The sequence below is a fragment of the Lutzomyia longipalpis genome, chromosome 1, assembly GCF_024334085.1.
Source record: "Lutzomyia longipalpis isolate SR_M1_2022 chromosome 1, ASM2433408v1".
Taxonomy (NCBI): Eukaryota; Metazoa; Arthropoda; class Insecta; order Diptera; family Psychodidae; genus Lutzomyia; species Lutzomyia longipalpis.
In genome coordinates, this window is record NC_074707.1 from 2474339 (window position 1) to 2491314 (window position 16976).

Below are 16976 nucleotides of genomic sequence, written 5' to 3' on the forward strand. Positions count from 1 at the left end.
ACTTTAAATTTTTAAAATTTTTTTAGGAATTGCTTAAATTTTCTAAAGCGAAAGATTAGATTTCACATGTTTCCTTAAGAAAAACTATATATATATTTTTAATTTGGATGAAGAATTTTTCAAGTTTTCTTAATTAAAAATTAATGTTTTTAAAAATATCTAAAGTTTTCATAAGAAAAATTTATATTTTCTTTAATTTTCTTAAGAGAAACTTAAAATTTCATAAGTCAATCTGAATCAGGCTAAATACATGTTTTTCAAAAATTTTTATAAATTTTGTTGCCCAAAGGTGATCAGCAGAAGTCTTTGAAAATTTTGCTTACTTAAGAAATTAAAAGTTTCAATTAAGAAAACTTGAAAAAATATATTTAGTTTTTCTTAAATACATTCAAGACATTCTTAAGAAAACAAAAAAAATCTTAAGGGGGGTCTCTTTTGAGAGCTGGTGAAATTAAATATTTTAATTTTTCTTGGGGTTTTTCTTAAATTCGGTTTTCAAGTGTTGGTGACATTTAAAGACTTATCATTAAAGAGTAAGAAAATCACTTTCCGCCCTCTTAGATGCGACGCCATCTTGAGATTTTCCTCAAAACACAAAGGTAGGTTTTTCTCAGGATCTACTGGATGGATTTTGATGGGGTCAAAAGCAAATGAAAGAGGAAATACCAATGCAAATTTTGATGTACCAGAATTTTGAATTTCCACTCTGGGGCTGAGAAAAGTGGAAAAATGTGACTTTTTCAGATATTTTTGACGTTTTTCCACTTTTTTCAGCCCCAGAATGGAAATTCAAAATTCTGGTACATCAAAATCTGCACGGGTATGTCCTCTTTCATTTGCTTTTTACTCCATCAAAATCCATCCAGTAGATCCTGAGAAAAACCTACCTTTGTGTTTTAGGGCAGTTCTGTGAAAGAGACGGAAAATCACAAGATGGCGTCGCACCTAAGAGGGCGAAAAGTGATTTTCTTACACTGCAATAACTAGGCTACAAATGTAACCATGATCGGATATCCAAGTTTAAGAAAAACCCCAAGAAAATGACAACATTAAAAATGAGTAAATTCTAACAGATTTCCCAAGAGACCCCCCTTAAGAGAATAAAAAAATCATAAAAATGTCTGACTAATGAATTTTACTCAACATTTCATCTTGAATGCTTACGGAATTTATTTCTTGTAGATAGAAAAATATTTTTTATACATTCCGGGTTAAGTTGCCAAGGTTGCCAAAGAAATTGAACAAAGAAATTTAACTGAAAAAAAAATTCTAAAACAAATTTATCAGAAAATAAGTATCGCTTCGAATTAAACCAACTTCGTCCCAGTCTTCCTTATTCACGATTTTTTTTATTAAATGAAAATTCAGCCAATTATTCAATTAGAAAATCCTTCCCAAAATTCAATTCTAATTAATTAGATAATTTCTTAAGATTAAAATTAAAAGATCAGAAAAATTCTTTACTCTATCAGCGAGCCTGACGTCAATTTATTATTTTATTTCCGGTGTAATATTTCCAAATTATTCCTTTTTTTAATTACAATTTCTTTGATATAGTCTCCTTGACTTGGGTAGGAATTTTATTTAATACCTCCTGGTAGTTGACCCCTTTGGCTGTGGCTAGGACGCCTCCCTTATTGGGGAATGCAACGTTCTTCCCGTAGAGATAGTGATTGCCCATGATGTCCGTGAGTATTCCGCCGTTTGCTTCGAGAACGGCTTCGGGGGCACATGTGTCCCATTTCTTGCATCCGGCACTCGCGAAAACGTATGCATGTGCCTTCCCCTCGAGGAGTTGAATGATTTTGTAGCCTGCCCCACCAACACGGAGCACCTCGTCGGGTTTTAGGGCATCCAGGGCACTCTGAACGAGGGCATTTGAGTGGGAACGCGTTGTGGTGACGACAAAACGACCATCCGGTGGGGTGGTGGTTGGCTCTATGCCACCAATTCCCATGCCCTTGACACCCCAAATGGTGCGCCCAATGGCACCGGAGTCTGTTTTGAAGAAGGGCTGATGAATTACCCCACCAACGGCCTTCTCATTCACCGACACCCCAATGAGGACGATGACGTGCTCAAGGAAGCCCTGTGTGTACTCCGATGTGCCATCGAGGGGATCCACCCAAATCACGAGATCCTCCTCGGTGATGTTCTTCAGGGAATCTGGGCATTTATTGCGCAAGAAATCCGAATCAGCCTCATTTGTTAGCCATTCCGGGGGGATTTTCAAATCCATCGCGCCCTCCTCGCCGATAACCTTCACCTTGGGGAAGTGCCTATTGAGTGATGCCACTATGCATCTCTGTGCTGATCTATCCGCCTCTGTTTGCAAGTCGTCTTTCCCCTGGGGCGGAAGTGACGTGAAAACAAAAAAACAAAGATGAAAAACTTTCACATTTTATGCTGGAAAATCACATTTTTTATACCTTGTCCACAATGCCCAACTCTCCCTTGTTCAGCACTTCACGAATTATTTCTCCAGCTCTATTTGCTGCAGTTATTGAGAATGCAACGACTCTCATGAGTAGTGGATGTTGAGCCATTCTTCAGAGCTGGTTTGCCGTCGTTTATAAATTTCTTTCTACGGGAAATTTTCACAAAATGCTCTGCGCATTCTCCAGAGCACTTGAAAACTCTGCTCTCAACTGACAGATGATGATAAAATCAGCCCACTGAATGGAATGGTTTGAGTGTGTGCGCGGTGGATAGCATGACACCAACCATGCTACACTTCCACATGCTTCCCCATCTTCACTACATAGATATTGTTTCAGCCAACAACTTAAGGCAACAATTTTTTGGGAGAAATTTTTTTTCTGACTTCTATGAAAATATTTAATTTTTCCTATAAGGATTATCTTGTAGCAAATTTTCCGGGCTACAACTTTGTCAAAGACGATTTTTTTCTATCTCAAGGGGAAAATGCATTTTCAGACAATTTTCCAAACCCTTGCACTTGAAACTTTTGGACCTCTTTATAAAAAATTAAATTGCATTTTATATGTTCCTAAATATAAATTTTGTGGAATTATTTTTGCTAAAAAACTTTAATATCCATAAGAATAAGGAATTAGTGTTCTAATTAGAATGTTTTTTAAATAAAATAAAATCTTTTTGTTAAGGAGTTTTAATCATGTTAAGTGAAGCAATTCCCTAGCTCTAACCAATCTAACCAACCTTTGGCCCTAAAATTGAAAGGATGCGTTTGGGTTGACCTACCGTCCCTTGGCTGACGCAATCGGAAGGAATTTTCCTACAACACCAATAATCTAACCAATCTTCATTTTTTTTATAACTTGTTTAAAGACATATTTAAGGACTTAAAAAATCGCATTCTTTTCCCGAAAAGCGCTGGAAAAACAACGAATTTTCCAGTTGAAGACGAACTCTAAAATGATTTTCTCCCACAGTTTTATAGTCGTTAGAGAATTTTCTTTTATGAAAAGCTTTATCAATGCTTTGTACCACTATAATTATATTTTTTAATAATTTTCCGAAACCCTTTCTTGAGTGAAAAATATGAGAGTTTTTCAAAAAAAAAGTACTTTTTTCCTTCGTCTTTTATTTCTTTAATAAAAGTATGTAATCAATTTTTCCTTGCATAATATTGTAGCATATTTTATGCTCTTTTATTTGATGTAGTATACCATAAAGGAACAGGAAGATTTTATTTTACGCTAATTAATTAGTTTTTATTTCCCATTTTTTTCTCTAAATTTATTTCTTTAAATCACTGCCTAAAAAAACTCTTAACAAAAAAAAATAGAAAAATTTATCCTCAATTATATAAAACTTTAAATTAAATGCGTGACATTGGTTACATCATTGATTACATTCTTTTTTGCACATTAATCATGTATTTGTTTAGTAGATTTAATGAGAGATTCACTTCAAAGTCGAGATCCTTCATTTTTAAATTCGTACTGAATGTGAAGTTGTTCACAGCATGAATGAGGATAATTTTGAGGATTATTGTGACGTATTTCCTCCCGATGCAATCTCTAGGGCCGCCGCTGAAAGGCAAATACGAATATGGATGTTTTCCTGTCATATTCTCAGGAAGAAAATGATCTGGGTCAAATTCTTCAGCACTTTGACCCCAAATTTCTTTATCTCTGTGTAAGACAAATAGGGGGCACAGGATTGCTACTCCGGGTGGGATGACATATTTTCCTAATTAATTAAAATATTAAATAAATTTTAAAAGAATTTAAAGAAAGACAAAGAAAAGAATTTCTTACCAATTTTCATGGTTTTCGTAACTCTTCGACTAATCAACCCAAAGAGCACGGCGGTTCCCGGCCGTATTCCATTTCGGCCAAAATGTATTCCGCGCGGGATTCCCGCTCAGGCACCGTATGGTGCACCATATATGATGGTATTGGGAAAAATTTGGTACCCAAAATCGGGTCGTGGCTCCATAGCAGGTAAAATTTTACGCCTAAATTTGGGAATACCATAGGGATATCCGTATGGTGTCTGGAAACAGCCTCTGCCACGACTGAAAAAACTCCTACATGTAGGCAAAAATTTTGACATTTTTTTTCTCTTTCCCTCTCACTTATCTTTCTTTCTCTCAAACACATTATTTTCTTTATCTAATGCTCTCCTTTTACAATAGTGTTCCCTTTTCTATTTTGCCTCACCGGGAGGCAAATGGCCAAATTTCATGGAGATGTACTTTGGCAAAAATACCTCGTCTTGGCAATAATATTCACAAAGAAAAATTCACGCGTTTTCACGCGTGAAAAACATATGCGAGATTGATTTTCAGATAGGATATAGATTAGAAGAGTCATAAATGACCTTCTCATTTCATAAAAATAATAATTTCTTTGAAAAATTAGACAATTAAAAAAATTGAAATTATACCCACATCATTATGCTTATTTAATACAACATTGCATTATGTTTCTTATGCTAGAAACATTATTAAAATGGCATAAATCGCTTTAGTTTTCAAGAAATAAAATTTTATAAAATATCCATGCCACGTGTAGCTGAAAATACCCTCAAAAAGCCAACCATTCGTCGAATACATGAAAAAGCTTTGCATTTCAGTACAATTTTCTTCAGCACATAAGAGCATTTTTTATGTTGCTGACGCATTTGCTCTAAGAAATCATTGGGAAACACATCTTGTATTCAGCATTAAAAATGATAATTGAAAAAAAATTCAGAATTATTAAAAATCTACCTGAAATTGGGAGGTCTTTTCTTTGGGCTGCATTATTGTTCCCTTAGAAGAAAAATATGCTAATGCTAATTGCTAATTCTTCGAAAAGTCCAAAAAGTATCTCTCATATTGTAAAAGGATTACATGTTTTAAAACTTTTTCAATGAAATTCTAAGAACAATCAGGTAGATATCTAGTTTTTATTACAGGACCCATTTGCTAACTAAATCTTATGTAGGTAAAAATAATTAAAAATATTTGTACCTAATATTAGGAAACTTTATAATTATTCAAATCAAATGATTATATTAAATTCATTAAATTAATAATGACATTTTTGCGAAATGAGATAGTGTTTTTATGTTGGTATTAAAAGAATAGTTTTTATATTTCATTTAAACTAATAATTCTTTATATATTATTTGGGTGGCTTTTTAGTTAAATTTTGAATCATGTTTTCTAAAAATAGGGTGGTCATACCCAAAAAATGACAGAATCACATAAACAATCCTTCCAAAATTATTTAATTTCAAGAAAATCTTAATAAATAGCGATTTTGGTACCAAAACGAGCATAAAATTATGTTCAATGATACTCAATATAATCCTTAGAATATGTTTCAATAATTTCTTATGTCTATCTTTTGCGGAAAATTGTAATTATTCAAAGATTTTGGATTGTTTACAGTCCGTCGCTTGTCCGGAGAACATCTTCCCGGATACATCCAAGAATAGGTTATGATACAAAATTATTTTAAAACATATTATAAATTCAGAATATGATTAAATTTTAAGATAAATTTAGAAAACTATCAATAAAATATTAATTATGGATTAATATTCTGAAAATGATTTAAATATATTATGATTTCTAAAACCACGTGTTCTGATATTAACTTAAAACCAAAATTCACGCGTGCCACGCCTGTTTTTTGGAACCAACGTTGAGCCGTAATCTCTAAATTTTTTGGATCCAAAATTCACGCGTAGCCACGACTGTGTGTTGGCACCAAAATTGAGGCATAACCTCCGATTTTTGTTGGAACCAAAATTCATGCGTAGCCACGACTCTGTGTTGGTACCAAAATTGAGGCGTAGCTACGACTCTGTGATGGTACCAAAATTGAGGCGTAGCCACGACTCTGTGTTGGCACCAAAATTTAGGCGTAAACTCCGATTTTTGTTGGAACCAAAATTCACGCGTAGCCACGACTCTGTGTTGGCACCAAAATTGAGGCGTGGAGCAGACTGATCACGACTGATTTTGTTAATTTTAGCTAATTTACAATTATTTTACTCTGAATACATCTGCTCCATCATATATTAACTAAAACTAATCAAAAAAAATTGCCAAATATTTTTAATTCTTCAAAATATTAGAAATTGTACTTCAGTCGTGGCACACTCTGTGAGTTGACACCATATGGATAGCTGTATGGTTATCCAAAATGGCTAGAGTCGCCGGCGTGCTCCTTGGGAATGGTACTGTTGGGAATAAGCGTAAAGTCTCTTTAATAAATCTACAAAATATTTAATTTTGATTTAGTTCTGATTAGATTTTTTTTTCTTTTAAATTTACAAACCTATCAAGGAATTCATATAAATGTAGGTCTTCATAGGAAATATCTCTGTTTCTATCGGGTGTAATTGATTGAATTTCCTCATAAAGCATCTTCTGATATTCCGGAAACATGGCCAAGAGGAGGATACAGAAAGCACTGGCAATTCAGGTTGTTTCATGACCCTTTTTTCACCACCAAAATTATTTATAAAAAAAATGATTTTAGTGAAATATTTTCCATTTCACATACCGCAGCAATAATTGTTTTAGCTTCTCCAATAACATCTTCTTCGCTAAACTTCTTTTCCACCATAAGAAGATGCATTAGTTGGTCTACAAAAATCTGTGATCCCTCTGAGGATTTACGATCTTCAAATGGAATCTTCAGGCCTTCGGATCCCTTCGTCTGTTCCTTCCAAATTCCTTTTCTTTCTTGCAAAACCTTAAACGTGACAAAATTGAGAAAAGAAAGTTTTAAGGAATTCAGGATGAATTTGGCATGAAAACCTTTAAAACAAAGTCGTGGAAAATTTTACCACCCTTCCTCTCTTCTCTGTAGAGAGTTGTTTGCCGGTAGATTGTATCCCAATGAAGGAATGGATTGTAAATTCTTCGACCAACTAAGTCAAAAGTTCTTAAAGAGGAAATATTAACTCTGATTAATATTCATTACGGCTTATCACAATCTTGGCTTTACCTTTTTGCAATCGCCAATAATTCTGAGTTTTCGTTATTCTGAATATTTATTTCCATTCCCATTGTAGAATCTTTTGAAAGAATTTTCAGAACTTAAGATTTTCTTTAATTAAAAACCTTTTCCTTTATTTTACTTACGGAAAAGAGCATCAAATGCCATTGCTCTCGTATAATGATGAATATCAGTGGGATTCTTCTTATCACAGAGCTTTTCCAAATGTGAAACAAATATTTTGGCTTCTTTGTTGAAAATTGGAAGAAAACTCTGAATAGATTTGGAATTAAAAGTTGGATTTAGCAACTTTCGATGTATATTCCACAGAGGAGCTGCAACAAAAGACATAAAACGTTAAATCTTCACAATTTTAGAATTCAATTAATTTCTCATAATTTACGTTGACTTGTAATGAGTCCAATTTCGGAGATACTTTTCAAGAATTCATATATAGGACCATGATTGAGGCAATTCTTGGAATTTAGCACAGTTCTTATGTCTTCAGGTTCTTCCACAATAACATACAAAGACGTCCCCACCCAAGCAGGAAAGGACATTTGTAATTTTCCACACTTTCCTGGAGAACGTTAAATATGAGATTTCCACGTGGAATACCCCTCATCAATCCACTGAACTTTTTAATTATTAACCATATAGAAAGTCGTGGCATTTGCCACAAAAGCTTCAAAAGTTCTCTATTTATCCAGATTTTATTTAGAATGAAGGCAATAAAAATTAGAAAAATAAAATCCCACATTTTATGCCTGATCTTCTGTATAAAGTTGACGTGAAAGAACTAGAGCTCACAGCATTCGCATGGCTTTATATAGACATCTTTAGTACATAAATGAATATCGAAAAAAACATAACTTCGTCATTGTTTTATTTTTCAAATAAGAATAAAAAAGACTTAATATGACATTGAGCAACAAAAACATTTGAATAAGAAAATTTAATTACAATTAACATTATTTTTAGGGGATTCGAGAACTAGAAAATTTGGAGAAAAAAAAGATTTACGAGTTTATGACCATTCTTAACCCAGATAAACTCTGATTTTTTGCTTGATTTTTTTTGTGAATAAAAATTGCATAAAAAGCTTTTATTTTCATAGAAATAAGGTAGATTAGGTTGAAGAAAGAGTTTAGGAATGTTTTGATTTTTGAGAGATAAATCTAGTTTCATTTAGACTTGAATTGAGCACTTTTTTAAGCTTGAGTTTAGTGTTTTCTAGGCTTGAATTTAGTACTTTTTTAACTTAAATTTAGTACTTTTTTAAGCTTGAATTTAGTACTTTTTAAGGCTAGAATTTATTACTTTTTTAGGCTGGATTTCAGTGCTTTTTAAGGCTAGAATTTACTACTTTTTTAGGCTGGATTTCAATACTTTTTAAGGCTAGAATTTAGTATTTTATAAGCTTGAATTTAGTACTTTTTAAGGCTAGAATTTAGTACTTTTTAAACTGGAATTTAGTACTTTTTAAGCTTGAATTTAGTACTTTTTAGGTTTTTCATCCACATTCTGAATCTTTTTTGACTAAATACAAAGATACGGTTTTTATCTGACCAATTATATTTATTTTTCTGGCAAAACATTCGAATGTTTCCGAAGTTCTGAATATTATCATTCAGATAAACATTCTCTTGTTAGAAAGTTCTTGCGAATTTTCAAGAATTTTAATTTTTTCATAGACAATTCTAAAAGGAGATTTTGGGATTATTAAAAAAATCATCAAGCGTTAATTAATTTGATTTAACTTTTTAATTAAATTTCCTCTTGCAGGAAGCAAACAAAGATCAACACAACCAATTCCACATTGAGAAGAAATGCAGCCACATTGGGATCTGGGGAGAATAGATTCGTCTTCAAGAAGAGACTGTTTAAGTCCACGCGAGAGCTTTCGCAGGATCCCATTGAGGTGAACATGCTGTATGCACAGGCCGTGTACAGCGTTGTTAAGTGCGATGATTTCCCCGTGAGTGAGAAGGTGGCTCTGCAGCTGGCAGGATTGCAGGCTCAAGTAGCCCTGGGGGATCCGTCTAGTCAACCAAAACCAGAGTACTACACCGATGTGGGGAGCTACCTACCCGAGAGGATATCAAAGACACGCGAGGAGCACTTTTGGGTGCCGATTCTCGCACAAGCTCACCGGCAGTATGGGGCAGGGAGAACTGAGCTCACAGCAAAAGTCCTGTACCTATCGTGCGTGATGCAGTACCCACTGTATGGGACAACAATGTTCCCTGTGACGTATCGTGGGTACTGGAGCTATGGGAACAATCTCATCCTCGGGGTAAATTGCGAGGGGTTGATTCTCATAAAGCCAGACGATAAGTTTGTGCTGTATGAATTCCGCTATCACGATGTGGAGTCCCTGATGCTCGATCCCAGTGATTCCTTCATTACAATCTCCCTCAATCGCTTGGCGAATGGTTCGACGGATCAACAGAGGTGCTTTGTGTTTGAGACAGTGCAGAAGAATGAGATTGGTTCCCTCATTGTCTCGTACTTTCCCGCCTTGTCCAATTGGATAACGGAGAATGAGGTGCCGGTGAGGAAGCAGAAAGGGATAACCAATGAGGATCGTGTGCGGTTGCATCACAATGTTGTTGTATGTCGACGGCATTTGGTTGATGCGGAGCTGCTGAGGAAGCCACAGGATTCAAGTGGGGGCTTCCTGCGGAATACCCTGAGGCGTTTATCGAAGCACAGGCTGGAGAAGTTGCGTGCTGAGCATGGGAATGCTGTGCAGGATCATGGGGAAACGTACAAGGGCTTCCCACATGCCTACTGGGCATTCAGTCGGCAACCGTTGCCGCAGAGTCTGAGCAAACTACCCGATGCTGAGGAGCAAACGATGCATCAGATCTTTCAGGCAATACTAACGTATGCTGGCCTCGGGCAGAATGGGGAAACAATACAGAGGGCTGAAGATGAGCACATCACACTGATTCAGTCCATTATGGAGAGGTGCATGCGCAAGGAGAGCCTCCTCAGTGAACTCTACCTGCAGCTGATAAAGCAGACAACAGATCATCCGGATCCCAATTCGAGGGTAAATCTTCGGCACTGGGCACTCCTGTCGTTGGCATGTAGTGTCATCCTGCCGCCGCAGAAGGTTGTCCGGAAGTACTTGATTGCTCATCTCAAGCGCTGCTCATCGGACTACATAACGGAGGAGGGGAAGTACGCGCGTTTCGCGGAGAAGTGCTTCTTCAAGACTCAGGGCACGCGACGGCGTCAGTGGCCACCGAGTCGCGAGGAGATCATTTGCACAATCAACCGGCGTCCCATCTATGCGAGGTTTCACTTTATGGATGGCCAGTACCATTCTGTGGAGTTCCACCCGAGCTCCACGGCGCGCGAGGTGATGGAGTTGGTGAAGAAGAAAATTGGGCTGCAGGAGAAGGCTCAAGGGTATGCGATCTACGAAGTATTGGGAGCGTCGGATAGGAGCCTCCTGCCGGATGAGAAGGTGTCGGATGTGATGTCAAAGTGGGAGAAGTACCGAACAGCAGCAGCTCAGGCTATTCAGCAGAATCAATCGTCTAATTTGGCACCGGCATGCCGACGACAGCATCATCTGTTCCTCTTCAAGAAGCACCTCTTCCTGGATCACTATATGAACTTGGAGGATCCAGTGGAGAAGGAATTGCTGTACCATCAAGTTCTCCATGGGTTGCGCACTGATCGCTTCCCAATCTCCGAAATGGAAGCGGTAGGAATCTTTTCTTTCTTTATTTATTTCTTAATTTCCGGAAGAAAGGACTTAACGGGGGTCTTTAATGATTATTGGGGGTTGTTTTCGGGGGAGCAGTCAGTGAAACATCGATGTTTAATTGTTTCTTTAATTTTTTCGGTCTTTAATGAGCTCGTATAGTCAAAGTACGATCCAGGTATTCAAAAATACCTGGACCTTTTACTATAGTAAAAACTTATACAATTGGCGATATTCGCCTCTACCGGCAATACATAGACGCTAAATTAGTGGGTGCTCCGGCCGAAGTGACCGGATTGACGTGAGACCCCCTTGTGGGTAGAATTATCACCCTTTTGGAGTAGATTGACGCTGCCCAATATCACCATTCACTAGTAAAATGTCCAGTCTTTGTTTTCCAATCATTTTTTCTTTATTTTCACACGTAATTCACTCATAAATTTTATTTTTCCTCCACACACGCTTTCTCACATTTTTCATTTTAGAATAAAATTGACATAAGATGGCGGGTTGTCCAAAATTCATGTTTCTTTACTCGACGACAGCGCCACTGTTACCAATTTCAAATATTTCAAATCTAACGAACATTTAAACAACTTTTTCCCACATCTTTTGAAAGCTGTTGAAATTAAATGTTTTTATTTTCCTTGGGGTTTTTCTTTAACTTGGTTCTCCGGTCTTAGCCACATTTAAAGACTTATTATTGAAGAGTAAGAAAATCACTTTCCGCCATCTTACGTGCGACGCCATCTTGTGATTTTCCTCAAAACACAAAGGTAGATTTTTCTCAGGATCTACTGGATGGATTTTGATGGGGTAAAAAGAAAATGAAAGAGGAAGCATCAACGAACAATGTACCGGAACAGATTTTGGAATTTCGACTATGAAGCTGAAAAAAGTAGAAAAATATTCTTCTGCACTTTTCATAGCTTCTGAATGGAAATTCAAAAATTCGTTCCGGTACATTGTTCGTTGATGCTTCCTCTTTCATTTTCTTTTTACCCCATCAAAATCCATCCAGTAGATCCTGAGAAAAATCTACCTTTGTGTTTTGATGAAAATCACAAGATGGCGGAAAGTGATTTTTTTTACTCTTCAATAATAAGTCTTTAAATGTGGCCAAGACTATTAAAATTATGTCAATTCCAACAGTTTGCCCAAGAGATCCTTCTTAACTATCTCCGGATTCTCTTGCAGATTATGCTGACTGCACTTCAGGCTCAACTGGAGCTGCGTGACTGTGGGGAAGTATTCAATGATTATCGTGCCATAGCTGGACACTGCCTCCCGCCGCGTTATGTGCCGAATATTCCGCACGATGCCGTGGCGATGCACCATCAGAGTCTCAAGGGGATGACCCAACCGGAAGCCAAGAAGGCCTTCCTCAATCTCATTCAGAGCTGGCCACTCCACAAGGCTACCATCTTTGACGTCATGGTGAGTTCTTTTGAGAACTTTTTTTTCTCTGATTCCTTCTAAACGTGGATTTCCTCCAGCAATCATTTACCTCAAATTGGCCACGAGTTCTCTGGCTGGCTGTCGATCAGAATGGCATCCATTTGCTGGAGCATCGTTCCCGGAATACTCTCTGTACTTATGAATACACATCGATACTTTCGTACTCGCCAAACATGAATTGCCTCATGATAATCACGGGATCCGACAAGAAGCAGTCGAAAGTTATCCTGACCACGGCTCAGGTGAGAATCTCGAGAATCTTTCAATGAATTCGCCTTGATTAAAAATTCCTTGCAGGCCTTCCAGATTGCCAATCTCATCAGGGAATACACGGAAGTGCTTCAGGCTGCAATGGAGGATGCCATCAAGGAGGGTGGGCATGTGATGCAACCCATGAATCCCCATCAGCAGCAAATGGTGACAAAGGGGAGTGGAGATGTGAGGAAGACAGCAGCTGGAACGCGCCCCCAATCGATGCTGCTGAGAAATTCCGCAGCTGCAGCTCTGGTGGCACCACAACCCAGCTAAACTTCCACCCACAAAATCCCCTCCCAAAAAAAAAGAAAAATAATTTAATGCTCCTAAATTAATCTCCATAAAAAGTATTTAGATAGAAATGTTTGTTGATCGACTGTCTCCCATGAAAATCTCCTCAGCGACAGGTGAGGAACAGCTACAGGTTGATAGTGTTAAATGAAAAAAAAATATTAAAGAAAAACTCGATACCAATATCGTTGCACAATAATTTTTTTTTTAATAAATAAATAAATAAATGAATCCATCGTAATTTCTTCCTCTTTCAGCATTTTTTAACATTTTTTACAATGCAAAAGCAATTTTTTCTAAACAATGCCAATTTTTTGTAATTTTTCAATTTTCACAATGAAAAACTTTTTATACAAGGAATATTTTTTAAGGCAATTTTCTAAAAGGTTTGAATGTTTTTATTTTTTTCTTTGAAGTTTTGTGGTTTTCCGCATTGCTAATTGGTGAATGTTGATTAATTAAAAATAATTTAATTAATGAATTTTTGACGGAAATATTGCAGAAATTTCTTTAGGAGTAATTTTCTCCTTCCGGGGGCGTCAATAGGGGATGCGGGTTTAAAAGAAAAGAATCCTTTCCCAAAGCTTTCGGCGTTTCACCACGCCTTCCTCAGTGGTGAGATTGTCAGTTATTTCACCGTGAAATAACACCGGTGAAATGCCGAAAGCTTTGGGAAAGGATTCTTTTCTTTTAAACCCGCATCCCCTATTGACGCACCCGGAAGGAGAAAATTACTCCTAAAGAAATTTCTGCTAATTAAAAATATTTTTCAGAAGAAATTCTTTTAGTTAACCCTTTGAGGACAATATTGGGAGGTTTTTTAATTGTTTCGTAAAGGAGTTTATTCGTTTTTGTACGGAAAAGCTCTTATTAAAGGAAACAAATTGGGAAAAAAAATTTAAAAAATTGCCAAACAGACATTTTAATTTTCAACTGATAGGCGGAAAAAAGCAGAAAAACACTTGCCAAAAAATGCAAAAACTGACGTCATAATTATTGAAGTTTCATCTCTTCTAAAAATGTTTCATTTTATCCGATCTTGGTCAGAGGAAAAAAAGTTTCTTCTCCAACTAAGAGTTAAAGAGAAAAATTCAATTTTCCTTCCAGAGCTTTCAGCTCAAAACCTTCCTTATTAGTGGATTAACCCTTTGGTGTCCAGTCATACGTGAAATATAATATTTTACTCAATTTTTTTTAATATGGAAAAGTCTTAAGCTAAAAAAAATACGTTCTGGCTGAGAAATATTCTTCGAAAGCAATTAAAGAATAAAATTATAGAAGGTAATGTTAAAGAAAATCACAGAATTAACCCTTTCAAATGCTTGAAATATTAACGCTAATGTTTCCAGGTTGTGATTTTTTCTTGGAGAAGTTTTTAATCTTTTGAAATTCACGAGAAACATTGAAACATTCGAACTTATTTATCACATTATTTATTCTATTAATGCTTCCTGAGAACATTTCTCAGACAAAATGTTTTCTTTGACTTTATTTACGTAAATTCAACGCATTTCTAAGCTGGAAAAACAATTTTTAAAAATTCATTGAATTTAAAAAAAAAAATGTAAAGTTTCAAGTTTGCACCAATGTTTGACTCAAAGAACGTTAACCCTTTAACGTCTAACGTGAAACATAAAAACATTGAAACATACGCTCTTTTATCGCGATTTGTATTTTATGAATTTTTTTAGAGGACTTTTCTCATTCAGAACGTCTTCTTTGACCCCTTATGCGTGAATTTGATGCATTTGTAACATGGAAAAACAATTACATTCATAAATAACTGAAAAAATAAAATGTTTCACGTTTGGGTCAGCGTATGACCCAAAAAACCTTAAAGGGTTAAAGGACATCAGGAAGTAGTTTTTGTCCAAATCAGCAATCAGAAATTCATACAAAAATATTTCAAAATGGCGGTGAGATCTATATTGATCTTAAACTGTTCTCAAAAACGTATTTTTCCACCATACTGTTCTCACTCAATATGTTTTTAAGGCACAAACCTTAAACGTTTCTGCTGCAAATTAACATTCACCAAGAAGTAAAAGAAGGGCTTTTTTAACGCATTTTTACCCCCTAAAAAATCGAAACAATCCTTTAAGAAAATGATAAGGCAGTAGATGGAAAAATAAATAAAATTATAATTGTTATTGTGCCGTTCTATTGCGGTTATGCGTTGCTAAATCAGATAAATCTAAAAACAAAATAAAATATTACTGCAAAGTTTAAATTGTGCGCTAAGAGAAATTCTTTTTTAAAAAATAATTTTTGTAAATAAAAATAAATACAAAAAAAAATATTTCGATTTAAAAAAAAATTGCAGGAAAAGTATTTAATGGAACAATCATAAATAAATTCTACATTCTCTATTCACATAGAACAAGAAGGATGCGAAACGTGAGCAATGGTAATCAACACTAAAACTTAATAAGAAAAAAATTATTGAACACAAAAAAAACTTAATCACACAATTTATGAAAACAAAAATAAAAAGAAGATTTTGTATAAAAAAATATTCAATTTGAATTTGGATAATATTTTTTTTAGCTAGTTGAATTTTAATCACTCTCAAAAAGAATATTTTTCGAAATTGTGGCGCTTCAATTTTTTTTTTCTTTCGTGTTTTATCTTCTAAATTCTTTTCTTCGTAGTAAAATCTCTTTTTAAAATAAATCCTTGCCAAAATACAAAAAAAAATAAAAAATAAAAACAAAAAATGGGACTATGGCCATTGTTTTCCATGAAAGAGAGAGGAAGTCAAAAACAAAATAAATCTGGAAAATGTCTTCAATGTGAGAAACAATAAGATTCTTATTTTTTATTAAATTAGAATTGTTTACCAAATTTTTTATTGACAAAGTACCAAATTTAGATGAATTTTATTTAATTCTTTTTTTCAATTTTGTATAAAAAATATATTTATTCGTATTTTCTATTCACAAACTGATGGCTCTATTTTGTAATTTTAATTACCTTTTTCATGAGCGTCGCAATAAAGACGTGAAATGTATTTAACAATTTTACAGAAAAAAAAATTATATTTAGAGAGATATTGTAAATTTAGTATTTAACTAAATAAACATTACTGTATCTATATACTGGATTTGTTTTATTTAATTTCTTTGTGAGAATGGATGATGAAGTATTGAGAGTAAAGAGTTTGACTTGGTTGCAGTAAAAGAATTTCTGATCTTGATATTTTCTCTAAAAAATTTCTTTAATTAAAAATACTTTTTCTTATCTTCAAGAAGGAAATATTTCAATATTCCGATTTTTTGGAAATTATTCTTAATAATCAGAGACATATTTTTCTTGCTATAAAAATATTATTTTTTTAGTAAATGACTTCGAAATCTATAAATACAGAAGAGCACCTTTCGGAATTCGTTTAAATCAAAGTTATGATTAAAAGAAAAAAATCATTGAGTTCCTTTTTTAATTGAATGAAGAATTAATAAAAGTCAGCGGAATACTATAGTTTATAGCATGCTATAGTTTATAGCAATATTACAAACAGCGCCTTCGCCTTCCTTGAATGTCGGTGGGTGGTGAATTATGAAAGTTCTCTGTTTTATAGCTATTGGGACTGATCTTAAAGTTAAATCCTAATTACCATAAAATCTTAATATCAGGTGAGGGCGCTGTCTGTCATTTTTATAGCAATTTAGGGTAAAACGTTAACACAAAATATTTCTTTAAGGATTTAAAATCTCACAAAAACCTTTGAAAAACCAGAAAAAGATAGGAAAAGAAATATTTTCTATGGAATAAAGACATACCTGAGAAGAGCCTGAAGATCAGCTCGCAAAATGCTATAAAATTGA

At 34.9% G+C, this 16976-nt stretch overlaps 3 protein-coding genes across 3 annotated transcripts in view; 1 reads left to right on the top strand and 2 right to left on the bottom strand.

Moving 5' to 3' along the window:
- The window catches only part of LOC129786398 (myosin-I heavy chain), a 57974-nt gene extending 41726 nt beyond the window's left edge, over positions 1-16248 (top strand). The window contains exons 15-18 of the mRNA XM_055821382.1: positions 9213-11148; positions 12346-12585; positions 12645-12848; positions 12904-16248. Of these exons, the coding sequence (XP_055677357.1) occupies positions 9213-11148; positions 12346-12585; positions 12645-12848; positions 12904-13134 (2611 nt within the window). The 3' untranslated portion in view covers positions 13135-16248. The remainder of the gene's footprint in view (positions 1-9212; positions 11149-12345; positions 12586-12644; positions 12849-12903) is intronic.
- Positions 1-16976, bottom strand: part of LOC129786413 (calcium-transporting ATPase sarcoplasmic/endoplasmic reticulum type) — a 642650-nt gene that overhangs the window by 24391 nt on the left and 601283 nt on the right. The gene's annotated exons all lie outside the window — the stretch shown is intronic.
- LOC129786498 (3'(2'),5'-bisphosphate nucleotidase 1) overlaps positions 1457-16976 on the bottom strand; it is a 1077868-nt gene continuing 1062348 nt past the window's right edge. The window contains exons 2-3 of the mRNA XM_055821581.1: positions 2430-3795; positions 1457-2347 (exon numbers count right to left, since the gene is read on the bottom strand). Of these exons, the coding sequence (XP_055677556.1) occupies positions 1538-2347; positions 2430-2546 (927 nt within the window). The 5' untranslated portion in view covers positions 2547-3795 and the 3' untranslated portion in view covers positions 1457-1537. The remainder of the gene's footprint in view (positions 2348-2429; positions 3796-16976) is intronic.